This window comes from Bos javanicus, chromosome 7, assembly GCF_032452875.1.
Source record: "Bos javanicus breed banteng chromosome 7, ARS-OSU_banteng_1.0, whole genome shotgun sequence".
Lineage (NCBI taxonomy): Eukaryota > Metazoa > Chordata > Mammalia > Artiodactyla > Bovidae > Bos > Bos javanicus.
Genome location: NC_083874.1, coordinates 25,295,872 through 25,322,337, shown reverse-complemented (window position 1 = coordinate 25,322,337; position 26,466 = coordinate 25,295,872). Strand labels below are relative to the sequence as shown.

The 26,466-nt window shown below is 38.7% G+C and overlaps 1 protein-coding gene across 2 annotated transcripts in view; it reads right to left on the bottom strand.

Annotated features, from left to right (window-relative positions):
- The window catches only part of FBN2 (fibrillin 2), a 222,825-nt gene that overhangs the window by 39,453 nt on the left and 156,906 nt on the right, over window positions 1–26,466 (bottom strand). The window contains exons 26-41 of one of the 2 annotated variants that reach the window (XM_061422898.1): window positions 23,459–23,587; window positions 22,565–22,690; window positions 20,356–20,481; window positions 19,775–19,897; window positions 19,485–19,610; window positions 19,039–19,164; window positions 17,810–17,932; window positions 15,232–15,354; window positions 13,434–13,559; window positions 8,390–8,512; window positions 7,705–7,827; window positions 5,124–5,285; window positions 4,108–4,176; window positions 3,262–3,387; window positions 1,742–1,867; window positions 992–1,144 (exon numbers count right to left, since the gene is read on the bottom strand). In XM_061422898.1, coding sequence (XP_061278882.1) covers window positions 992–1,144; window positions 1,742–1,867; window positions 3,262–3,387; window positions 4,108–4,176; window positions 5,124–5,285; window positions 7,705–7,827; window positions 8,390–8,512; window positions 13,434–13,559; window positions 15,232–15,354; window positions 17,810–17,932; window positions 19,039–19,164; window positions 19,485–19,610; window positions 19,775–19,897; window positions 20,356–20,481; window positions 22,565–22,690; window positions 23,459–23,587 — 2,010 coding nt within the window. The remainder of the gene's footprint in view (window positions 1–991; window positions 1,145–1,741; window positions 1,868–3,261; window positions 3,388–4,107; window positions 4,177–5,123; window positions 5,286–7,704; window positions 7,828–8,389; window positions 8,513–13,433; window positions 13,560–15,231; window positions 15,355–17,809; window positions 17,933–19,038; window positions 19,165–19,484; window positions 19,611–19,774; window positions 19,898–20,355; window positions 20,482–22,564; window positions 22,691–23,458; window positions 23,588–26,466) is intronic. The other variant, XM_061422899.1, reaches the window with a different exon arrangement.

Here is a 26,466-nt window from a genome sequence, read left to right as displayed (position 1 = left end):
ACTAGACTTATCGTGGAGATAAATCCATAATGTGTATAAATGTCAAACCACTGTGCTGTAATCCTGAAAGTAATATAATATTATTTATCAATTATACTTTAATACAAAAGAGAAAATCCATTTATTTGCCCATTGAATTTGAGCCACTGAAAAAGGCCCTATATGTCACTTTTCCCCATCTCTCCTTAATTTCATCATGTTAAATGAAATATTTTAATAACTGTGCCCTAAATAATACTGGTAATAATAATAATGGTAACAAATGCATAATCATTGTTTCTTATTTGTCCTATTGGTTCAGCTCTTAGTATCTACAACTATTAAGCGTGACCACTTTTCAGGTCATAAAAGAACCTGAGTGGGCAACAATTTTAAGATGATCCTGTTGCTCTTGTCTCTACTACTTTTCAGTTTTCCTTTCAAGAGAATCTGTGTCTGGAAAAAAATTTTACTGTGTAAAGACCAGTTCTCTTTACTGTCTAAAAATTTCACGTAAGTTTGAGGGAATGGATGCATAAGGAGAACTCTGATACTAAGTCGCTTTTACAAAAAGTTTGCTCATCAAATCCATTTTTTTTTGCATGTTTTCCAAGACCAAACTTAATGAGCATGTTGGAATTTAAATAATCACAATTTACCAAAATGACATCTTCTAAGTATAACACAATGACACAAGTAGATTCTCAATAAATACTTCTTTTATGAGGAGAAGAGTAATTAAAGCAGCATGTTTAAATGGACTGGTGTTATAAAATTCTAACTCTTCAGCAATGCGGCTTATTTTCAGGATCCAGACTTTACTCAAGGGACATTTCAGACATTAGTGTTTGGACCTTAAAGAGGACTGGCTGCCTGAGAAACCAGGCACATGAGTTCCTGGATATTTTCAGAACTATGTCTGCTTTTAGTACCCCTGTGTTTTCACTCTAGCGTCACATGCCCGCCGTGTCACTAACGTGGCTGCCCGCAGAAGCAGGCGCAGAGTGCTTACCTGTTCCTGGCGCTGGGCATGGTTCACAAGGTTTGTTCCAGGCTTTGCCCACATTGTATGTGCAGCAGCACATCCTCTTTGTCACATTAAAAGGCAACTCATTCTCACAAGTGGTTCCGTTATAGCTCCGGTAGCAGAAGCTTTTTCTCATGTCTACATAGAGAAAAACAAAAATGCCGACCCATCCTGACAGCAAGCAGCTAATAATAAACCCCATATACCTGGAGACACTAAAATTCCTCGACTAACTCTGAAAATTTTCATGGTCATGTGGAAGTCTCTTAAAATAATTCTTTAAGTTGAACACAAATAATTTTTAGTTAAGCGTCTTTCCTGTTTTTAAGTAAGGGATTTCACTTTTAATTTTCTTGGGGGCCAAAGGTAATAGATATTTCTCTATTCAAATGCATTTATTTAATTTAAAAAGCATTACATATTAGATTTTGAATGTTCTTTTATTTGTAAAACAATGTTCGATTTATATGAATGGAAAATGAAGGTATTTAAGAATATATAATTACAATATTTGTTGAAATTTTCTACCTCAGACTCATGCTTTATAACAGGTAGCCAAAGTATATGAAAAATATGGCACACAGCCATAAGTTTATAAGACTTTGAAACACTTTACTATTCATAGAGATTTAACTTCCAAACTTTCTGCATAATTATGACCCGTTTGCCTCTGAGAGATAATGAGGGCCAGGAAGCCAGCAACAGCGACCGCCTCCACTTCAGAGCTCTACCTACCCATGCAGTTGTGGCCTCCGTTGACCTGCATGTACTCAGGTGGGCAAATGCAGGTGTAATTTCCCAGAGTGTTGTAGCAGGTCCCAGGCCCACACACACCAGGATGTGCGAAACACTCATCAATATCTACGGGATGCAAGAATACCCATTCATTTGTAAATATTTTCCCCATGCATTTACATGACTTAAACAACTGAACAAAGCATACGGCTGAGTCCCCCAATTTTTGTTTTTATAGAATTCATCTTACTTTTTATAAAATTTAGAATTTAAAGCAATTACATATAGGAAACACCCCCAAAATGCATTTATGTCACAATACGCCCTTCTTCAGAAAAATAAAAATCTGACATTTAAAAATAAAGGTGATCAAAATAAATTATTCCAAAGTGGCAAAAAAAAAAATAACTTCAATGGTGCCTATGTTTTTAAACTGAAATTTCATATACTTCAGATGGAATTGCTTTAAAGCTACTTTCCTCTTACGTCACTGAAATCAAATTTTAGTGCCAACTTTAAACTGAAGGCACTTAGAAAAGCCTTTTTCTTTATAGTTCTGTTCAAATTAACACCCATTAAGAGATTCTAGAAGTAGCAGTTTCTGGTTATTCTCCTTATTAAAGCATATTTCTTCCAGATGCACTTATCTAAAATGTTCCAGTAGAAAAGTTATAATGGAAATAATTACACTAAGTGTTTAATGTTTATTTTTAGAAGCATCCATTCATTCATTCCATAAATAAATACTGAGATTCTACTGTAAGCTAGAACTTATAGCTATAAAGATGAAATTGGATGTGGCCCTTGCTTCAAGAAGCTCCCAGTCTAGTGGGAAGACCAGGCCCCTAAAGGATGATTACACTGCCACAAGAGAAGTGGGGGATGGAACCAAGAAAGGCATCTGCATAACCTCTGAACTGTTTCATATGCTGTTGTGCAACATTAAAAAGTCACTGGAAATATTAACCTAATGGTCCCACTTCAAATATACATATTTTTCTATATAAAATATAAAGTTAAAATATGAGTTAATAACTTATATTGAATGCTTTCATAGTATTTCAGCTTTCTCCCTTTATCATCAACCCATTTACTCAGAGAAAAATAATAGTCAATTACTGCAAATAATCTGTAAATTAATTTAGCTATCATCATACAGGGCTTCCCTTGGTGGCTCAGATGGTAAAGAAAGTGTCTGCAAGGCAGGAGACCCGGGTTCAATTCCTGGGTCAAGAAGAACCCTTGGAGGAGGGCATGGCAGCCCACTCCAGTATTCTTGTCTGGTGAATCCCCGTGGACAGAGGGGCCTGGCGGGCTACAGTCCATGGGGTCACAAAGAGTTGGACACGACTGAAGTGACTTGGCATACAACTTAGAAGCACTGACGGACAAGAAAATAACTATGAATCAGTCTCATCATGTCCCTTGATAAAACTTGAAGATGGACTCTTTTCTCCAGACCTGACCAGTAATTTTGCTTTAAATAGCACTAATAACTTTTAGGTATGAATCCATCTCACCTTCACAGATGCGGGTTTCCTCGCTGAGGTAGTAGCCTTGAGGGCACTCACACTGGAAGCTACCGAAAGTGTTAATACAGTTTCCACCCTGGCAGAGTCCTGGTAACTCCTGGCATTCATCAATATCTGCAAAAGGGGAGACAGCTCAGATACTATTGTGAAAGACAAGAGTCACTATGAGGGCTTTCAAATGTGCGGTACTGTAAGACCTGCAGACGTCCATGCATCCAAGTGAATGCACACTTAAGACCGGACATTTATTGTGATCATGAATTCCCCTGGCTTAGTCATGGAACTCTGCTATAATCTAAAAAGAGCAATAACTAAATCTAACAATGGTGAAAGTTGGAGATAATTATAAAAAGAGTTTCCCTGCAGAAGAATCACACACCACTGCAACGGATCAAGTCTGACTTACGAATGATTTTTCAGCAAACTGGCAACTGTCTACCTATAATTTTGCAAAATAATCTTGTCTGGGCTGTTCTAACTTTTCTACCAGCTTTTCTCTAAAGTAAGCTCTTGTTTAAATCTGGTGCCATCAGAGGCGGATAAGGCAATGGCACCCCACTCCAGTACTCTTGCCTGGAAAATCCCATGGATGGAGGAGCCTGGTAGGCTGCAGTCCATGGGGTCGCTAAGAGTCAGACATGACTGAGCGACTTTACTTTCACTTTTCACTTTCATGCATTGGAGAAGGAAATGGCAACCCACTCCAGTGTTCTTGCCTGGAGAATCCCAGGGACAGGGGAGCCTGGTGGGCTGCCGTCTATGGGGTCACACAGAGTCGGACTGAAGTGACTTAGCAGCAGCAGTAGCAATAGCAGCCATCAGAGGTATACTCACCTTCTAAGATGATTGTAATGGGGTTAGGTCTGAAGCCTTCCCCTCCAGGACACAAAGTGTAATATTCAGCTACAAAATGAGGGAAAGAAAAAGAAATTTGATAACCTGTGTGCAAGAGGCTGAGACAATGAATTAGCACTTAACAACTGACAAGCTCAAAGCACATATCCTAAGGGGTGTATCTATGTTTTCCTAGGTGCCTTTTCAAACACAGTATCTTTAAAAGTATATTAACATTCTACTTAAAATAAGATCATTACTTCATAAACTACAAAGTAGAATAACAAAACCCATTTGTTTTTAATTAAAGGAAAAACTACTTTCAGACAATTTGTATCAACAACTTTTTTTGGCCAGTAAATGAAAACTCGATTCAACAATGTTGAGTTTCACCTATGCTCATATCAGGACACACATTTCCATTTAAGATATAACCTGGTTGGACTTGAGGAATACAATGCATCTATGAACCTCAACTAAAACAACTCTGGAAAAGAAGCAGGAATGGCCTTTATCTGTGATACCTGGGAGAACTGATATTATCATCCTTCAGAGTGGGTTATGGTTAAAAATTGTTTTCTCTTTTCAACGAGTCGCCAGTCCAGGTTCGATGCACGATACTGGATGCTTGGGGCTGGTGCACTGGGACGACCCAGAGGGATGGTATGGGGAGGGAGGAGGGAGGAGGGTTCAGGATGGGGAACACATGTATACCTGTGGCAGATTCATTTCGATATTTGGCAAAACCAATACAATATTGTAAAGTTTAAAGATAAAATAAAATTTTAAAAAATTGTTTTCTCTTTTCATCATATCAAGAAAAACAGTAAGAAGAGAGGAATTCAGATTCCTTTTATATGAAGCCTTCTTGGCTGGTTTTAGCATAATCACTGAAAGTAGCCCAGATTCAAAGTTCGGACTCTCACTTCCTCCCTTGTCCCCAGCACCAGAAGAATTCGGCAGCTAGTCTTCAGCTACCAGAGGGTCCCTGTCCTCTTCCTCGGCTTCATACTCACTGCTATTGACAGGGGGGCAGGTCTCGCAGGGGTTCCCCCAGGCCTTCCCCAGAGAGCAGCAGCAGGAGGAGCGGCTGACGCCCACCCCAATCTCAGTGTTGCAGGACAGGCTTCCGTCGCCCCGAGGACCGAACTTCAGGTAGCAGTTGCCCACGCGGTTGTCTGCAGAGCAACACAGGAGTTTACAACGGTCCTTACAGTAGTAAGAATGTCATTTTGGAGAAAGGTCACTCAAATGATGAAATTCAAATTCTGTACATTAACTCCCTGCAAGAAATCATCACTTTAGAGTTTTTCCAAGTTGTAGGAATTAAATCAATTACAACAATTTCCCATGTTTAGACATCCATCTAGACCATGGGTTAAAGAGAGTAAGCAATTACTCACCTGGCACATTCTGGACCTTTAATAAAATGAATGCAAAAAAAGGTTTCCTAATAATCCATCAGTCTATATCATGAGTTTATCAACAAAGGAAATGAAATCCAGTATAAGTTAAAGCAATGTATGCTATTACAGAAAATAGTGATAACGCAACCTCCTTCCTCTCCTTCCCATAATCTTTATTCTCCCAAAGTTTTGCTTCAATTTGCACATCAAGCTTTGCAAGTTTTGGAAGAGTCAGTCTGTAACAAGTTTAGAAAGGATATTTAAGAGAATAAGTGACTCCCAAACTTTTTCTTGTCTCTGAGTATCATCTAGATCACCTCATTAGTTCCATCACTCTAAACATGATTAAATTTGTGGTTCCATCTTTCACTTCTCCGTGAACTCCAGATCCTTCTTCCAAGTGTCTAGTATTTTATTTCTCCTCTAAGATATCTAACAGCTATTTTAAAGTTACCATGTCTAAAGTCAAACACTTGATACTCTTGCCTTCACATAAAAAACCTGCTCCAATCCTTTCCCAGGCTTTTTTTGCATTTTCAATAAACAGAAAACTCATTTTTAAAAACTGCTCAGGCTCTAAATTTTGGAGTCAAATTTTGACTCCTTATTCAATCCAGTTAATAAGATCTGTCAACATTACCTTCAAAATATACCTGGAATCTGATGACTTACCACTGCTTTCAACATCACTGAAACCTGAGTTCAAGCCACCGTCACCCCCACCTGGACTACTGCAACCGTTTCCTAGCTCATCTCTAGACCCACCTACAGTCTTTTTCCTACCATCGCTTCCTTCAGAAGCATTACCTGGGGTCAGGGCACTTCCCATGGCATCCCGTCTCAAATCAGAGTACAAGCCAAAGTTCTTTACAGTCTAACAAGTAGTCTTCATCTCCAGCTGCACATTATAACCACTTGGGGAGCTTTTCATTCTTTTACTTTCTTTTCTCAATTCTTTTAAGTTTTATTTTTGTTGCTGAATCTCAGGTGCTGACACAGGTGTTAACTCAAGGTTCTGCTCTTACTAGGTTTGTATTCATTCATCCTTCCTTCTTTCCTCCCTACCACTCTTTCCTTTTTATCCCTGCTCTCCATCTCCTTCCTCTTCCCTTACTCAAACATTGGAAAGTGCTTAATATTACTTTTTATGGTCTGCACTGTTGCAAAATTAGTATTTTGGGGAGTTTTTTGGTGCACATTTTAAATTTCTATGAATGCTATTTTGTCATTTGCCTCATTCTGTCTTTATAAAATGCTGTCAACTCCACAATGCCCAACTGCCATTCTTTTTTAATCAACCCACTCTCCAAAAATGGTTTCTAAATTCTTGCCACCACAAATAATGAGGCAATGAACACGTTTCCTTATGTTTCTAGATGGGCCTGTGATGATATTACTTTCTTTGATATAAAGAGCCTCGAGAGGAACTGCTGGTTCTCCTCTTAGGAAAAATAGTCAGTGTTATCTGCCATCTGCATCCAACAAACCTTTTTACTTTTCATATTTGTAAGTAATTTTGAAAATAATTTTCATAAGAAAAAGGCACAAACCTTATTAAAATTTTTAATGAGAATTTAATCATAACTAACAAATTTTATTCCATATTTTCTTGGTTTTAAAGAAATATATACTTATATAAATATAGGTTTTTCTTATACCTATAGAAGGACAGGTTTTTCTTACACCTATAGAAATACAGGTTTTTTCCCCTTGGTTTTGAAGAATTATATAACTAATGGTATAAATACCATTAATTGCTTGCCTTGTCAACTGTCATGCATGAACCTGAAACATATTCTTTGTAAAACTGAGTCCACATTTCAAAGGCATCTGTCCTGGTCAATGCACTGGGCAGGGAGCCAGGCAACTTGGGGACACTGCTTCAGCTCTGCCATCTGCAAGCTCTGCGACCTTAAAACAAGTCACTGCACTTCTAGGGCCGTGGTTCTCAAGTCTGTGAGAGGAGGATGTGGGAGCAGATGTCTCAAAAATTCCTGTTTCAAAATATGACTTGGAAGATTAGCAGAATAAAACTGACCATGTATTTTGGCAGTCTAGTTTACTTCAGGTAAAAGAGTACTACTTTAAGTTAATTGTAGCGAATGCTCATATTACAGTTCATTATCAAGAGAGTCCTAGTATTTAACTCTATGTGCTTCTATCTGTTGGTTTCATAGTGCTTTTAACTTACCGACACACCCCACACCGGTGGGGTTCAGCTGGAAATCGGGTGGACAGTTACACTCATAGCGACCAGGAGTGTTGACACACAGGCCGTTCACGCAGTTTATTGGGTCTGCACACTCATCAATATCTAGGAAGAACATTTAGAATGCCCACATCAACATCTTTACTTTCCTTGGGCATGCTGCTGTTCCAAAGGATTTGGTGGAAATTCTCAAAGTCAGTAGACTAAAAATCTTTAGGAGGGACTCAGCACAATGAAATCCTTGTACACACCTAAAGCAGTTTCCATATATCAATCAGACAGTATTCATGATGGTATCATTTAATATCTTTAATAAATAAATAAGTAAATTATATCAAAATCTTGCAATTCTGAAGAAAATCATGCTATCATTTCTTGCTTGAATTAAACTTAAATATATGTATAACTGTACACATATGTGGACATCATAAATATATACAGATATTTTACTAATTTCATGTTGAATATTTAAAATTAAGCTGTTTACATTACAAAAAATCAATCTCACAGTTAGAAATAAATGTATCAGAATGTAATTTCCTTTTTCAAAAAAAATGCATAACCTGAGGCATAGCAGGCTAAGCAGAAATTTGGGGAACTTTTATGTCTAGCACAAAATGTTCTTTTCAATTAATAAGAATGCAATTAAGCCCTTAACTGGCCATACCTGTACAGTTCCCTCCTGTTCTGTCCAATTCATAACCATCATCACAGATACAATGAAACATTCCAGGCAAATTATTACATGTTCCAAAGACACAAATATTTTGGAAGGAGCATTCATCGATATCTGGAGATTAAAAAAAAATAGTAATCTCTTGATTATAAAGATTTCAATTTACTGGATGACATTAATAAATTATTCCATCTCCTCAGATGTTTTTATGGAGCAAAAAATTTTCTTTTACTTTGACCACAGATGTCACATAAACAGCAACCAACTAACATTCAGATGGAGCAGAGACATAAAAGGATATTATTTCATTTTATTGACAGTATTTTAACTGTCTTGGGTTGTAAAATACTTAAGAAAAAGTGGGCCTGGGGCTTAAACATTTTTTTTTTTTAATTAAGTACAAACATGCGAAGGGAATAAGATTATAAAAAAATAAAAAATAAAAACAAATTCAAAGATTCCAATAATGAAAACTTCAGATGTTTTAGAAATATCTACAACATGTAAAATATATAACATTTTAAATATTAAATGTATCTTTTAAATTATTTAACTTATTTAAACTTTTTTATTCTGTAATCTGACCTGTTTTAATAAGGTCAGTTATAAACAGGGAAAGAATTTTTTCCCTAGTAGTGTGTAATAAGATCATCATTGCCCCACATTCCTTCAATTTCATTAAAACATCTCTGTTGGCCTCAAGTCATAAATTCAGGTTATAAAAGTCTTCCATGAAGCTTTAACTCAAAATAAATGAGAAGTTATTACTCCTCATTCATATGAAAATGAAGGCATATGTATGCCTGTCCAGCTGTAGAAATAATCTGTATTTTTACTCACAGGAAGAAGATGGACATTTTTGTACACAAATAACCTCATATTCTGAGAATGCAGACCAGGCATGCCATTTTAGGCGAGACTAGACAAGTCATCCTAAAATGCTGTCTCAAGACAGTTATATCTTTAGTATAAAAGGGTCTTTCATGATAGATAAAATAAAGCATTTCAATTATCTTATATTTAAAGTATGGTTCAGACTGTGTTTAGAAGTTCAACTGATGTGCCAAGTTGTCTTTACTTGTGTTGGGGCAATAAAGTTATTCTTTTTATATAAATGGGTAAAGACTCATTAAGTTAGTTTATAACTGAGTTGCAGTAAGCTGTAAATGTAATTGTATTATCAGCCCTATGTATGCATTGTACTTTTAAATGAATTTTATTACAAATAACTTCCATTGGAATGATGAAAAAGTTGTGTGAAATAAGGTTTTTTAAAAGAATGTTGTCTTGTTTTTATAAACTTGATGCATATTCAGAAATTTGAACAATATAGAAAAGTATTGATAACAAATAGCAAAGATAGGAAACAACATAGAAAATAAGACAGCAAAAACAAAAATCACTCAAAAATGCTTCTATCTAGACTTATCATAATTGGATGAACAATATTCCAAATACTGGTATTTCTCAATGCACATTCAGAGAGACTGAACCATTTTCAAGCATCAAATCAATTTTTCATTATGTCAGTAGCTTCTGAAATTCTAACATAAAGAATTGATGAAAAATACTAAAGCCTTATCACCTTTTGGCTTTATGTTAAATTCAAATGATTTTAAGACAGTGCATTCTACACAATGATGATTAAAATTAGCATGAATATATATGTGCTTCCAACTCGTTTTTGTTATTCACATTATTTTCACTTTTTAAATGTTCATGCCATTTATCATAATCTCTAAAGAATTTAGTACTAATTCTTTAAAATCAATAATGTTTTTATTGTCACTTCTCCAATTACTGCTTTCCGCCTCCCCATTTATATTTCTTGATTGGTTGTTTCATTGCTGATAAGTTGTGTTGTTTTCTTCCCCCAAGACAAGAAAGGAGAACCCATAGATGCTTTCTTTCTGAATTATTTCACATGTCAGGATATGTCTATTGTTTATATAATTAACTAACTCTGAGGTATAATATTCTTGCCACATGTGTTCTTATAACTGGGAGGGCACCATTCTAATGTGTATTTGGTTGTCTTGTTCAAGGCTTGCCTTTTCTATCTGGAGTTTGAATAATCTAATAAAGCTTAAAATTTGTCTTATGATTTACCCCTTCCTGTATATTCAGTTCTTTCTTCTATTTTAGGAAAATGTTTAGTTGCTCAATGTTTTTCTATTCAACTTTTAGGAACTCTTCACGTCAGAAACACCCATTATACTTAAGCTTATGGCTTTTGTCTTTTCTTAATTTATTTCCCCTCTTTTTTCACTATGATTATCTCACTGGTAATTACATTTTCATCTCCGCTATTCTTTGCTGTGTCTATTTAATAGGTCTCTGATTTTTCCTCGATCAGCCCATGTTTTTTGTTTCCCGATTCTGCAATGTCTTTTCTGTTCTTATACTTACTTTGAACTTGTGCAATCATGTTTTTATGACGATTATCTATGGTACAACATACCTACATGGAATCTGCTCTTGTCCCTTGACTAATTTTCTCCTACTCTGAGCTGATTAATGTTTTTTGCATGTTCTTTTGTTGTTACTTCCATAGAAATAACAGCACAGCAGCTGTTATTTCAGTTTACTCACACTTTACTTGGTCAGCTCTTTTGAGAGTTTTTATATACAGCTGGTGCTTGAACAACATAGGTTTGAACTGCATGTGTCTATTTAAACATGGCTTTTTCCCCAGTAGTAAATACTGCAGTGTAGTAGTACAGCTACACTATCTGTGGTTGGTTAAATATGTGGATCCATGAAAACAGGAATGCAGAACACCGATGGCCGACTACAAGTTGTACACGGATTGCCCACTGAGCTGAGGGTAGGCGTCACTAGCCCCCACATGATTCAAGTGTCAACTGTACTCCCATACAGTTTAGATGGAACTTCTTGACATCCTCCCTTCTTTTTTCATCTTCGGATTTCTTTGGAAGATAGCTTGGGGTATGGGTTTCACTAAAGCTTCTTCTGCTCTGTGGCCCAGAGTTTCATAAGGTGGGGGAAGATGAGAAACACAGATGGGAAGACCTCTGCTGGGCTCTGTGTGCTTTTTGTTGATGAACCTGACCCCTGATCTCTCTTCCGACATCATAAGAAATGTTCTGTCTCTGGGTTCACTCCATGTGATGGGAGTCCTAACCTGTCCCTGAGGAGGTTCCTGCAGGTTTTGTACGCTTCCATTTCGGTGAAGAATACTGAGAAATGGCCAACTCTAGCAAACATTTAAACTCTATAGAAATTAGAGGTAGATGCTGAGTGGACCAATGTTGATCAGAGGATTAATTCAGAGGGGCATACATTTATAGTAAGATGGAAAAATGTCAAGAAACTAACGTAGTAGCTCAGGATAAACTGTCTAGATGTGCCAGATCTCATAGAAAAAGAAACAACAAAACAAAGGAGAAACAGGCAGAATCACAGAATTACATTTTGGGGATCTCAAAAGTTGACACCTATCTAAATGGAGCAGAGGGTAAGCTATGTGTGTGCCACTCTCAGATGCCCTGGCAATTGGGATTTCTCTACATGGAAATGACATATTTTGGGAAAGCCAACACAGGAAGGAAGTACAGTAAAGAGAAACTATTTAGTATCACCCTGGGGAAGGTTCTGGGAAAAGTTTTAGAAGGGCCTAGGCCCCAGATAATGGAATAGAACTATGAGGGCAAATGTTGTCTTAAGTATAAAGGATTCATTTTGAAATTTTATGTTGGCAAAAGTGTCTGGATCCTGGTAACTTGTTCCTTTTCCCACCAATTCTTGTCTAGCTGATGTGCATAATAAATCATGTAATTTCATGACCATATTGATTCACAGTTTCTACTAACTGGCTTCAATGCTTAGAAAGAAGCAGGACTGAGAAAAAAATAAAGTTCATTCTACAGCTGCTCTGTATAAAATGCTTTAGATTCTGCTCAACATAGCAGGTCAAAGTAGAAGCACAAATGCTTTCAGTTTCTAGTATTTTCCTAGAGCCTACTACTCATTCTCTTGTTCTGATTCAATCCAAATTGGTAGATATTTATGGAAAATTTCATGATCTTTTACACACACTTTTTCTCTTCAGTGATACGCTGGTGGTGGGGCAGAGTCAGGGTCTAGTTCAAGCTGCCCCAGATTGTATAATTTTCGTTTAGTTGGTGAAGTGTATGCGTGTGTGTGTGTGTGTGTAAGCTGGCATTTACTATTTCTGTTCATTTGACTAGATACTCACGTAGGGAAAGCCTATAATCTGGTTTCATTTAAAAATCTTTGCCTAGCAGCCAGCCTGAGTTATTTTTTTAAGGTTTTTTATGAATCACTAATTTTGTTAAAAACCTTATGGCATATGAATCATTTTCAGTCCTTTCCTTTATTTACATTTTAATGTACTCTTAAGAACACAATGATGACCCAAACTCGATGCAATGTGAATTGAGTCTCTAATGTAAAAGAAAATTCAACTTCTTTTACTTGGAAAGATATCACACTAGTTACAAAGTCCCATTTCCAGGAAAGGGGGTGATGTCATAACTTAAAGAGGAAGGAGACATGACTATTCAGCAAAAGGTGCAGTTCTTGAGGAGTCCCTGAAGAGGACCTCCAGTCCCAGACATGCAGATAGCCGACTCAGGTAAGAAGGTAACGCCAAAAATGAGCTACCTAGATTTTGACAAACACATTACATAGCAGTGATTGAGGTACATAACGTATCATATTTTAAAAGCTGAACAGTTTATCCACATGTCATTCATTTAGTGATTAAAAACAAAAGAAAAAGTTAAAAAAAAAAGAGAAATAGTTAAAAAAAAAATTGAATAAGCCAAAGTTCCAACTATTGGCTCTTGGCCAGGAAAACTTCATAAGAGATGAAAGCCGCCTTCATCATTATTCATTCGGCAAAATAATCCATGCTTAAACAAATGACTTTTATATGTGCAGCATGTGCTGTGTATTCTGCTTCCAGGTGGAGCCCGTTCCAGCCCTTTTTGTGGTTTCATTTGTTGCAGTTGATCCAACTTGGAAATGAGTTGGAATCCTGGTGACCCACCTTGGCAGGACCTGCTGTCTGAGGCTGGCGTAAAGCCCATCTCACACTCGCAGCGATACGCGCCTGGGACGTTGAGGCACTGTCCGTTCTCACAGAGATTTATGTTTTCTGCACACTCATCAACATCTGTTGAAGGAGCAAATTACATCTCTATTAAGTTCCAAATCTCCTGACACATTTTTTTTTTCTCTGTTCCATAACTAAACCAATCTCACTGGCCTGAGTTAGTGTTCATTAATATCAAACAATTATCCATACACACCTAAATAAAGGTATACCACTTGACAATAAAGCTGTTTAATCTATAACATGCAATTCCATCACGATAAACAGGAGGAATGAGGTATAAGATCTCTCTCCCATCTGTCTCAGTTCTCCTTAAGGCTAATTTGATGCATCAGTGCTATAGCAACATCATTTAGAGATAGCCAAGAATGGTGGAATTAACCTTAAAATGGCATTAATTCATTTGAAAACATTAGAGTTAAAATGAACAACTCTTTCTTTCATTAATTCAAGCATTTTTAAGTAAAGCAGGGACACTCTATGGAAATGAGGGAAGTTTCTTGCATGCCATTACAATCTCATTAAATTTTAATTACACAAAGAAGAATCTCATTCTTATTTTAATTACACAAATGAGCATTATTTATAGATCTTAAAGACAAAGGGGTTAAGGGCAGAAACCAATGTTTATTGAGGGCCTAACACTTGCCACGGAGTGTGCTAGTTACCTGACATGCATGTTTTCATTTAGTTCACCAACCCTGTGAGGTTTAGAAGAGGAAGGGCCCGAGGCTAAGAGTAGCCGACTGAGCCGTGGGAGGCACAGTGAGCTAACGTGCAGTTGAGCCAGGGTCTCAGTCCAGCCGTGTCTGACTCCAAGGCCAGGCCCTTGTCTTCACAGCACAGAGCACAGACACGCTGAGAAAGACGCAGCACCCGAGGTTTAAAAGTAAGAAAGCTTTACAACTGAATATACATATTTTCTTAAAGAGGCATTAGAGAATTTTAAGTCTGAGTTCTTGATGTCAATAATCATAACAAAAAATTATCTTTTAATTTGGGGTTAAATGTATGTACATTAAACTGAGACACACCTATCTTTCAAGCTGAAAAGTATTGTTCTTTATGTCCAGCAAGATGATTCTAGCCTTTTACATGAGTATAATGAACGGATGTTTTATCCTCCAAGAATGTAGTATGAATTTAGTCACATTTATTGAGCTCTTATGATGCATGTTTCTAAGCTCTTTACTTATATCATTCCACGTAATCCTTTCAAAACCATATGATAAACTGAGATTTTTATAAACACAATAAATAACCGTGATTGGGTAGATCACAGATTTTAAGAAGCTGAATAGTTTTCCCATATGTTGTCCATTCGGTGATATAAAAAAAAGGGGGGAAAACAGTATTATTATCATTACTGTCACCATGTCCATTCCAAAATGGACAAATTAAGGACACACAGGCTAAGTAACTTGCTTAAGGCTCCACAGCCAGTAAGCAGCATCAGCAAGCTCTGAATCCAGGTGGTCGGAATCAGAACCTGTTTTTGGCCATCGTGTTAATTAATGAATAAAATGAAATGACAGTCATTAAGACCACAAAATAGTAATAAATGCCATTATTTTTAAAAATTTCCCAGTTTTTGTGTTTAATGTAAGCAAAAATACACATTCACTTCAAGTCAAGTGTAAAAACAGAGGTAATTTCAACCTCCTTTAACTACAGTTTTCTTCCAATGACAAAAACATACGCAGTGCGCTGTGAAAATCAGGACCTCACCCACCTGAGCAGGTAAATCCATCTCCAGTGAACCCTTCAGAGCAGGCACATCGGTAGGAGCCTGGGGTATTAACACACTGAGCATTTATGCTGCACTGGTGGGTTCCATTAGAACACTCGTCCAGATCTGCATGTCAAGAGAACATAGCAGCAAAGTTCAGAAATGAAGATGGAATATCTCAACACCCAGAAAGATTTTCATTTATCTTAATTTAAATGTAAAGTGGCCAAATGGAATATGTTTTATTTGATTGGTAAAGTCAAAAGTTCTAATCTTCTAAGACCTCCGATCTATGATCCAAAATGTTCACGCTACAAATATGGGCCAAAATAATTAGTTCAAGTGTTTTTTGAGCTATCTAATCAACTAGAATTATAATGTTTAAAAGAAAACCAGGGCTAGATTTCCTTCTGATTTCTACTTAGGGTGAATTTTATCATTGGATACTTTATCGCTAAAAATGTGGGTAATTTTCAAGATAATATTGAAACTTCAGAGCAGGACAATTACCATTAAAATTTTCAAGTTCATTTTATAGATGCGGAAACCAAGATATGATTCTTGACCTCACAGAGCCCCTGGTTTAGTCACTAAGTTGTGTCCGACTTCTTTGTGACCCCATGGACTGTAGCCTGCCAGGCTCCTCTCTCCATGGAATTTTCCTGGCAAGGATACTGGAGTGGGTTGCCATTTCCTCCTCCAGGGGATCTTCCCGCCCCAGGGATGGAATCCACATCTCTTGGGTCTGTTGAATTGGTGGGCAGATTCTTTACAGACTGAGCTGCCAGGGAAGCTCATGGAGCCCCTAGTCTAATGGAAAAGACACATGCTAAACACAGAAAATTAAATTAAACACTGTTATACACGTACCATGAAGAAATACGAGGAAATAAGAAAAGGTGTCTAATTTGGAATGCAGGAATTAGGAAGGTCCCACTGACAAACTATTTTTAGTTAACTTTGAACCTGAAGGACGAGCAAGAGTTGACCTGCTAAAGAGAAGTAGGGATGGGTCTTCCCTGCAGAGGGAACAGCATATATAAAGACACTGAGAAGGAAAAGCGCTTGGTGTGACAATAATTAAAGGAGGTCAGAGTGATAAGGCACAATGTAGGAGACGCAGGATAATGGAAGGTGAAGCAGGAGAGACACAAGGTCTTCTAAACCATGTGAAGGAAGCTGTATTTTATCCTGAATTCAATGGGCTAAAATGACAATTTTGAAGAAATCAGACCCATGGTTTAAAAAATTGGTCTGGCTGCTATGTGGAGAATGGATTGCAAGAGGACCAGAGAGGGAGGGAGCAAACACATGAGGAGGTCTTTTAGCAACTAACAGAGAGGAGGCGCCTGGGGAGACTGAGAGGGAGAACAGCTGCAACAAGAGCAGGGGGATGGAGCTGGAAAGAAGCAGACAGATCTGCTGCCTGGACGTGCCTCTTGTATTGAAGGCAGCCTATTTTCCAATAGTTGGCCAAAGTGACAGATGGACAAGAAGCACAAAAAAATGAGGCTAAAGGAGAAAAACAGTAAACAAATAGTACTAGAATAATGGGAATGGGGATATGGCTGAAAAGTCATTGGATTAATGATAAAAAGATGTCCAGGCTAGGGTAGGGAGCTAGTGGACTTACTGATGCCATGATTGAATGTTCCTTAGCAAAGTTATTTAGAAACTATGATAATTCAAATTCTAGTCAGCTACAAACGTTTGACAAGTATAAAACAACTGAGTGGATAAGGAAGTACATTCAAATAAACTAATTTGTTTTTAATAAGAGATCTTAAAACTATCACCTAATCCTATCCGCAGGCTTATAGAGTTTTAATGAGGAATTGTGGGGAGGCCAGTTTCACCTGCTTTAATTGATATTTTGAATTGAGCTGGATAATTTTTATATGTTGGAACACACTTTATTGTTAAGGCATGTAAAACACGGAGCATACCAAGCAGCACTATGAATGATACAAGAGTAAAATCCAGGTCCCTGCCTCACGGCTATAAAGGACTTCCTAGCCTCTGGTCAAGAACCATAAAACTTGGAGGATGGCAACTGTCTTCCCATTCTCCTTCTAATCTGGCCTCTTGGAATCCAAAACATTTAGGTTTCCCTGGAAGAAAATTCTATTTTCTATTAAGAAGCTTGCTATCAATCAGTTATTACAGACTTAGGTTATCTGAAAATAAAAAACCAAAAAAACCTTTACATTCCCTTCATTTATTTCACTGGGTTTTATATCTTATGATTACCCTAGGAAAAGACTGAAAAAACATGAGTCATTTTTCATCCTACAGCTGTTTAGATTTCTGGCAGCACATCAAATAACTTACTGAACAACAACACATTAAAATGCAGATGCCAAGGCATATTGTTATAATTTGATCACTTATACCAAGGTTAAAGGAAACTTCTTGGACAGAAATTATCTTGCAATGAAATACAGCCTTTGATTTTCCAAGAGAATAAATGAAAATAAGAGGCATGTTCCTATTCAAGTATGTGGGTTAACAACTGTGCAAAGAACAGCCTCTAGGAATTTTGTGTCTTAGCAAAGCTTATTTACATTTGCAAACTACTCACCAATACATTTGATGCCATTTCCAACCCAGCCTTCTCTGCAGCTACATTTGAAGCTTCCTGGGACATTTAGACACGAGGCATGCATGTCACAGTTGTGGGCACCAATTTCACACTCATCCACATCTGAGAAACCATAGTGAATATGGAGGAGATAAGAGACAACCTAATTAATTCTACTTTCAAGATATATCTGTACAGGCAAAATTTTAAAGCCAACACAGAGAAAATGTTAACCTCATTAATTTTTAATATGTTTATAGACTCCAACAGAATCTGGAAGTGCATGATCCAAGTCAAACAATTCCCTGAAAGAAATTGCCAGCCACAATATACAAAAATATTCCCTGGAAATGTTACCTGGAAAACGACCAGATGCTTATCAGTATATGTATATAGTACCTTGCGTATGTTGTGTGTGTACACATATACATATATGAACACGCACAGCTCTTTCCTAACTTGCTGTTTCTTGGAGGTGCAGGCTTAAGGAAGGTCTGGGCTACAGTCTAAGTCACTTACCACTTGGCTTGAGCAAAATACCCCTACAAGAACCTTAAGCAGCGATGGACATCTGGTCCAAAGAACTGACCTTGGGACTTCAAGCCCCATCCCCTCTTTTAAAAGGCTGCAATTATTTAGTAGAGAGACAGAATAAGAGATAAAGTGGGTGGGATTAACCAAGAACAAAGGCAAAAAGAGTAAATTTGGGTAGGGAGAAAAGAAGGTAAAAGCAAATGGAAAGAGGGGGAAAAGAAGAAAAGAAAAAGACGAGGGAAAGAAAGGAAGAAAAAGAGTCTAAATATAAAGTTTAGATTAATTTCTGTTGGTTTAAAAGCACTTCGAAACCTAGCAACAACTGAGATTCCCCCAGGTCTTTTGGTGCTCCTTCTTTACGTATATCTCCTGATGGGGCAGCAGGTTTATTAAGCAAGTGAATGCTGCCCCAGGAGCACATGAGAACCACGGGGGCCACATTCTACGCCCATCCTCCCGCTCTGGGTCCAAGCCTGTTCACAGCGAGGTCTGTGGCTCGGTGGCTCAGATCATGCTCATCTACCACAGAGAAGAACTAAACACATCACACGTGCTCTGGGCCAGTTTCTCATCACATTACTGCTACAGCCTGGTGTGGGTGAAAGTACAAGACATTCCAGGGAACAAACGATTTTGCAGGTTAACCTCTGAAAGGCAAGAAGCTGAAACACAGGGCATGCAAGCTTGACACCTACCTGTGCATCCTGTGGTCCCTTTCTTCACTGAATACCCCAGCTGACAGTGGCAAATGAAGGATCCCTTGGTGTTCTCACATTCCCCGAACATGCAGATGTTGGAATTTAAGTCACACTCATTCACGTCTAGAGAATTTTCAATACCGTGGTTAATATTTATTCATTCTATAGATTAAAAAGCTATTTAAAAAAATGAATAGAATAATACTGAGATATACAAACAAAATTTCAAATATAGTGTCTAATTTCTGCAGGACCCAGTACTGCAGATAAATATTCTGTCTTTAAGGCTTTTCTTTCAAACAATTCTTCCTTTTCCACTTTTACACCTTCTAATCCAACGGTTTGAATTTTAAAAATAACCAAAAAAGCCTCTTCTTCTTACATGTATATATGTGTGTGTGCATACTGTACATAAATATTTATCCTGCTCGCATGATACCCACCAATGCATGTTTTCATGTCCATGGAAGCCATGAAGCCATCATAACACAGACACCGGTACTCTCCAGGAATGTTGGTACACTGCCCACCATCACAGATATCAGGATTATTTTCACATTCATCAATATCTGATGGCACAAAATCAACATCAAATGAAAACAAGAACGGCTTTTATTAAGCTCACGTATCTTTTCCATCCAGTTCCGCTCAAAATATCTGGAGCCAGATTCGTAAGATAAAATTAACCAGACACACACATGCACACACAGTCCGTGGATTTTCCTTCCCGTACCTGCGCATGACCTCCCATCGGGCATCAGGGCATACCCTTCACTGCAGCTACATTCATAGCTTCCTTCCGCATTAGTGCACTGCGTGTCACAGCCTCCATTCATTATCATGCACTCATCAATATCTGTGAAAACATTACCACCACGTTACTTGTCAGAGCTACTCTCCGCCCCGTTTTTTTTAAAAAAGAGTTTTTCTTTTTAAACAGATAAAGCTTAGTTTTGGATTTTTCTCCCCACCATTCATGCTGATTTATCACTGCACCATGAGTCTTTCTTAGTTCATTTCCTTTAGACAGTGTTTCATTTGACATGTATTTAGCTCTAGTAACCTACGACTAAAGAACTCAGAAACACAATATAAGATGAAATATAGAGAGACAGAGATATAGGACGTTTTCTAGGCTAAAAGCAGAGGTTCCTCTGCAAAACCACCAACCATGGCATCTTAGAGATCTGCCCCCATACTTAGATTCACTTTTAGGACAAAGGACTCCCATTGACGTCATTATATATTCAGTACCAGAAGCACTCCTAGGCTGACTTGAGAAATACAAGTTCCAGACCCGCTTGGCCTCCTTACCTGTACAGCCCTGCCGATCTGGCGTGGCCTGGTACCCAGGATTGCAGGAGCACTGATAAGTTCCAATCATGTTTACGCATTTCCCATTTCTACATAAATTGTCACTCAGAGAGCATTCATTAATATCTATAAAAAGATACACAGAATTAACATTTGTGAAATCACAACGTCATTTTAAACTATCAAGATTATGCTGCATTGGAGCAATGGGCTTTATCATTATCCAAAGGGTTTTATTTATCAATACTTCAGGGGGAAGAGAGGTGATCTCCTGGGGGAATTCAAAGAAAATGCTGCAATCTCTATTTTTCTTAGTTCTATCTGTAACAGCGCTGTCCGGTGGAAGTTTCTATGTTAATGGAACTGTTTCACATCCATGCTGCGCCATGTGCAGCTGTTACTGAGTGCTTGAAACGTGGAGAGTATGACTAAGGAACTGAATTTTTAATGTTATTTAATTTCAGTCAAATTTAAATAGCCACATGTGGCTAGTGAGTACCACATTAGACCCCATCCACTTAGCACATGCCAGAAATAAAGCTGGGTGATACTTAATATATGAATTTGCATGCTCAGCTGGTCCTAACAGGATGGTCACTTGTCTAAATAACATGAGGGTTCCGGAAGGAAGATGGCTGGTTCCACAAAACAGAGGGGCTGGAAACAGGGCCCTCATTGTTCAAGTTTTCGTGGCACTGTGTTTAATGAGCCTGGACAGGTGGATTATAGATTATATTGACTGCTTTTAAATAAGCTATTATAAGATGGGCAGATATCTTAAAAAAAAAAAAAAACTCTTGAAAAGATCTGTGGAAGAAACTAGTACTAATAATGCAAAAATAGAAGAGCAAGAAAATGGTAGAGAGACATTCCTTACACAAGTTACTTGTCAAACATGATCTAGGAAAAAAATCAGATATAACAAGAAATTCACTTTCAATTCTCAAGATCACGAGGATGATGTGATTTATGTTCATAGTCATGAAATATTTTATTGAACATGCAAAAATACACATCTTATAATGTGCATTATAACATTGAGGGAAACTTTTTCAGCTATAAAATCCAGTCATAAAAAATTCATAAAAATATGAAAATTAATTAGCAAAATAAACTTCTAAACTAAGAAACAGATCTGAGTCACTAGTATCACAAATATGAATAAATATTCTGTAATTATCTGTGTGAAATACCTTTTTGTACTATTATTAATGTGGAATTTAAAATATTTAAAACCTTTAAATTCACCTTTTTATAATAACTGAAAAATGAAGCAGACTCATAGATACAGAGAACACGCTAGTAGTTAGCAGTAGGGAGAAAAAAGAGGGGAGGGACAAAATAGGGGTGCGGTTAAAAAAAGAGTTATGGGATTATATGAAAGCGCATATGCAAAACTTTTAAAAATTGTAAAGCTCTATAAAATTTAAAGACTCCTTCAGTAAAAACATTAAAAGTTTAAAAGTAAATAAAATGTCTGGTCTATGATTTAAGATTCACCTAATCATTAGCCCAGTGATATAAATATGGGTTATAAATAGACACGTGTAGCCCGGGATGTGTTCAAATGCTTTTATTTGGGAGTGCGGGATCTGTTTTATTTTAAACTGTTTTATTTGCTTACACCTTTGAGAAAGATTTCCTGTGAAGAAAACGTTTCCTGGCTAAAGTAAAGTTTTAAAGCCTGTGGAATGCTTCAGGACTTAGTGGTGGTCTTCTCTTATCGCACCTGCTGAGCCCAGGGCCAGGAAAGCCTCAGGGCTTCTGTGAGGAGTGGCCGGAGGGAGCGCATGTGCTCACACCCAGGTGAGCAGACCCTGTGATGGCAGACACAGGGCATAGGGTGGATTCTGTGCACAGAATTCTGTGCACAGATGAACCATCAGGGAGCAGCCCCTCCAACAGAAGCTGCCGTCCCACCCCTGCGACCCGGAGGAGGGAACTCCAAGGCCTGACACAGGGCAGGGTCCCTTCCAGAATGCTTGTAACAAAAAAGAGGGGAACAGGGGTAATGCCACTCATTTGAGAGTGTCACCAAAGCATTCTCTAAAGACACACAGCCTGTCTCCAGATGTGTGGACTCTGAACTCCCAAATTTTAATCAGCTCGATTTCACATGCCCCAAACAAGTTCACTAGAAAAGCCTCTGATCCTTATGATCTTTACAGGTTGAACTGGGAGGGTCTATGTGCTGAGGAGACAGACTTACCCACACAGTCCTCACGTGATGGTGACAGCTCGTGTCCCAGTGGGCAGTCACACTGAAAGCTGCCCTCAGTGTTCACACAGGTGCCACCCCTACAAAGGAGAGGGTTACGTTCACATTCGTCAATGTCTGAAAGGTAAAAACGTGAGAGCCATTAAAGAACTCTGCGGAAAAACTGTTCACGGACACAGACTGGGAGAAAGATTCATTATCTGAGTCATGGTGATTCAAACGTAGGAGCTGGGTTAATACAAGATGGGATCAGGTTCTCCTCCCTTTCTCTATGATTAGTAGATTTAAGTATCGCATTCTCCTTTGAAAGACAGTGAGCTCTCAAGGCATTTACTTGTATGAAACGACCAGCCTCACAAGAGGTAAAAATAAACAGTGCTTGCTTTCCATCAGTCTAAACTCCAGACATCATATGTCTCTATCTCCAATCAAGGTGATAGAAAAATCTTAGACTGATCACTTCGTAAATCCCATGAGGTGAGACCTAAAAGTTGCTAAAAATGAAACAGTGGGCTAAAAGGTGGGCGATGCCAAGAGCTTGTGTAATGTCAGGAAAAGAACATGGGATTCTCATAACAATAAATAAATTTGGAGGTCAACATTCAATGCCATACATTTTAAGTGAATCCCTGCTCAGTAGTTAGTCTGTGGTGATTTCAGATTCTATAAATAAACAGAACTCAGTCTCAATATCTCACTGCCATTAAGGCGCAAAGAGGCTGGGGCTCCCTAAGAGTTAGAGACGAGCAGATTTCCTGTCTGACATTTAGATCTGTGCTCTCTCGCCACAGCTCCTTGCCAAGCACACTGTTAACAGCTCTGAGACAAGCCAAGGTCATGCTAACGAGTCTGTGCTGGACCTGTTTCCAAACCTGAGTGGCTTACCCATGCAGTTCTTCATCATCATGAACCCGCTCTCGTAGCCTTCGAAGCACTCGCACTCAAAGCTGCCCGGCGTGTTGACACAGATGCCGCTCCCACAGAGGTCAGGAGAAATCCTGCACTCGTCAATGTCTAATCCACAGGGTTTAAAAGAAATTCAAAAAAACCAGAGTGAGAGGAGACGGTGTTAAGGAACAGAGAGATGTGGCCTTCTAAGTGAAGGTGCTGGAGGAATCGGGTGAGCAGGAGGAGGAGGATGTGTTTTCAGGAGATCCCCTAGATGGGGACAGGGCTGCAGGCACATTCCTTTCCCCAACTGCCAAAACTGTCACAGCCAACGGGCAGGGGCTTTTGGCCTTTAAGAACTCTGAAATTGTGGATTTCTCTTTATGGTTTCGAAATGGTAACAGAAGGATGAAACAGGCAACTGTGCTATGAGAGGAACAAGGCGGGTGGCAAACGAGGAAGCAGTGGCCACATAGACGGAGTCTTATGCACAACCCGAGGGCCATGCTAGTTCCGAGGCACTAGCCGTGTCCACCCCTGTGGGGGCCTGTGGGGGCTGCTGCCTCTGAGCAGGGGTGCGGGGCTGGCCCAGGGACAGCTCAGAGGTGGATGCAACTACTGAGCCCTGAGCCAGAGAACACACATTCATGGCGGGGTCACGGAACATGCTCCAACTGTGCTTTTGTGTCATATTCAGATGGAAGAGCCTACTGATCTGATTTTTAACATTGAAAACAAAGGACAATGATGGGCTTTTGGGTTTGTCATTTTTTATACAGTATGGTGAATAAGAATCTTTAATAGTAGTACGTGTTCTCAAAAAGAGGATTCTGTGAGAAATCTCCCATTCCTAAAATCAAGATTTTCAACAGAGTAGTCATATCTATAAAATGTGATTAAGAAAATATGACTTGTTTAACCATTTTTGTCACAGTGGGGGGAAAATGTTATTGCCAGCATATGTTTATTTTGGTGAATTTTAATTTTTAAGTTTTTCTCTCACAGGATTTATAAATAGCTAATTTGCACATGTTTCCTTGGGCAGAGGGTGGTCTCAGTCCCAGCTTTCCCCTGGCTTTTGGTTTTTCTCTATTGATTTTCCCAATTTCAGGACATATATATCGAAAACCCAGACATCTGCTTTTGAACGAAAGTCTTAACAAAATCAATTGATTCAATTAAGCAGGTAAATAATGTGTATGCTAATTACCTTATTTTTTATCTATCAGTATCTAGGAACTGGTAATGAGAACCATATGAAAACACAGAACAAGTTCAATGGCAGAGGAGGGACAAATTCTGGCTGCTGTGATGTGGTGGGAGCTGCACAGTGCAGATTTTGAACTCTGGAACCAGACAGCTGGACACAAATCCCACTATTGTCATTTTCTGAGTGTAGGGTCTTGGGAAAATCATTTAATTTCTCTGTGCCTTAGTTTGTTATCTGTAAAATGGGGTGTGTATTAGACCCTGTCTCATAGGAGTAAGTGAATCGACATTTCTTTATCTTATAGAAAGAGTGCTGATATAATAAGCTATTCTCTGTTAATAATTAGTATTCTGAAGGAGGTGATTTTTTAATTGATCCTGGAAGGTTTGCACAGAAATTCTAACTTTAAAGGTGTAGAACAAATAGAAAGTCAAGAGATAAAATGCCTAGGTAAAGAAAATTAATGCACTTCAGAGAACAGTGAGTTACAGAGAGGCTGATGATGAATGCAAGTATAGGCAAGACAGGTATGGTGACTATGGCGACAACGTGGGGAGCAGTAGACGGGCCTTCTGCGCTATGAAGAAGGGCAGCCACCCATGTCCTGCTGGCCTTTCACACTATAGCTCACAGCACCAGTGCTGTTAATAAACCTCTCTTGAACAATTTAAACAAGGCAAGTTTCAGAGTCATTAAATGATGTGGCTAATTTCACGCTAAAAACAGAGCAGTCAGAACTGGAGAAGCTTCCTTATCCAGGTCTAGGGTGGTCTGAGTCAATGGAAGTTGCTCTGTGGAAAGTTACACAAACTAAGCCCTGCTTTTTAGCATGAAAAACCTGGTGGGTGTGAAACTGAAGGATCTGACTGGGGGAAGTTACGGGGTGGGGGGTGAAAGATGCTGGAGGAATCTGCAATGTAGGAGAGACTGTGATGTGCTGCCCAGATCCTGCTTCAGGAAGGAAGCATTCACATGTCCTTGCCCTCCGCTTGTGGGACTGTGGAGGCCAGAAAGTCCCGAGGTGGGGGCTACCCTCAGGAGAAACCTCAACTCCCCTCAATCACAGCCTTCTCTGGGTGGATGTACCCAAATATTCATCATGCAGCTACGTCAACACCAAGCCCCTGTGCCCTAATTCAAGACAATTCTGATGTGCCTTCCAGAAAGATGCAGAGCTTCGCCATTGGGGGTGCTGAGGACCACACTGGGACTACATCACAGCCTAACTTTTCCTTCAGGCCCCTTCGGATTCCTTTCCCTTCCTCCCCAAGTCGTTGACCCCAAAATCAATTCCTAATAAGATTCCAGCATGCTCATCTCTTTTCAGAGTGTGTCCTGAAGAGCTGGACCTGCATCAGGAAGAGTGTAGAAGAAATACCTGAAACGAAACAGTCATTTTGATGGAAGAATATACAAAACCTTGTCACTTGTCTGTTGGGAGAAGGAGGGGTCAAAATTACGTCTTAGCTTTCAAGCCCGAGTGAAACGATAATATTAGTACATGTAAAGAAGACCCTAGCCAGAGGAAGCGGGGTGGGACACAGGGAGATGAAAAAATAAACTGTCTAGATGAAAGTCAGAAATTTGAGAGTGGAACTCAGGAAGTACAGAGGGCCAGAGACAGCACCTCAGAGTCAGCTCGACAGAGGCCATCCAAAAAAGCCATGGTGGCAGACGCAACTCTGCGAGGCTACCAGAGGACTCTGGAAAATGCCAAAGGCAAGAAGAATCTGTGAAGATTAGAAAAGGAACATCACAGGCATGACAGGACAATTGAAAGAGAGAAACAGCATGA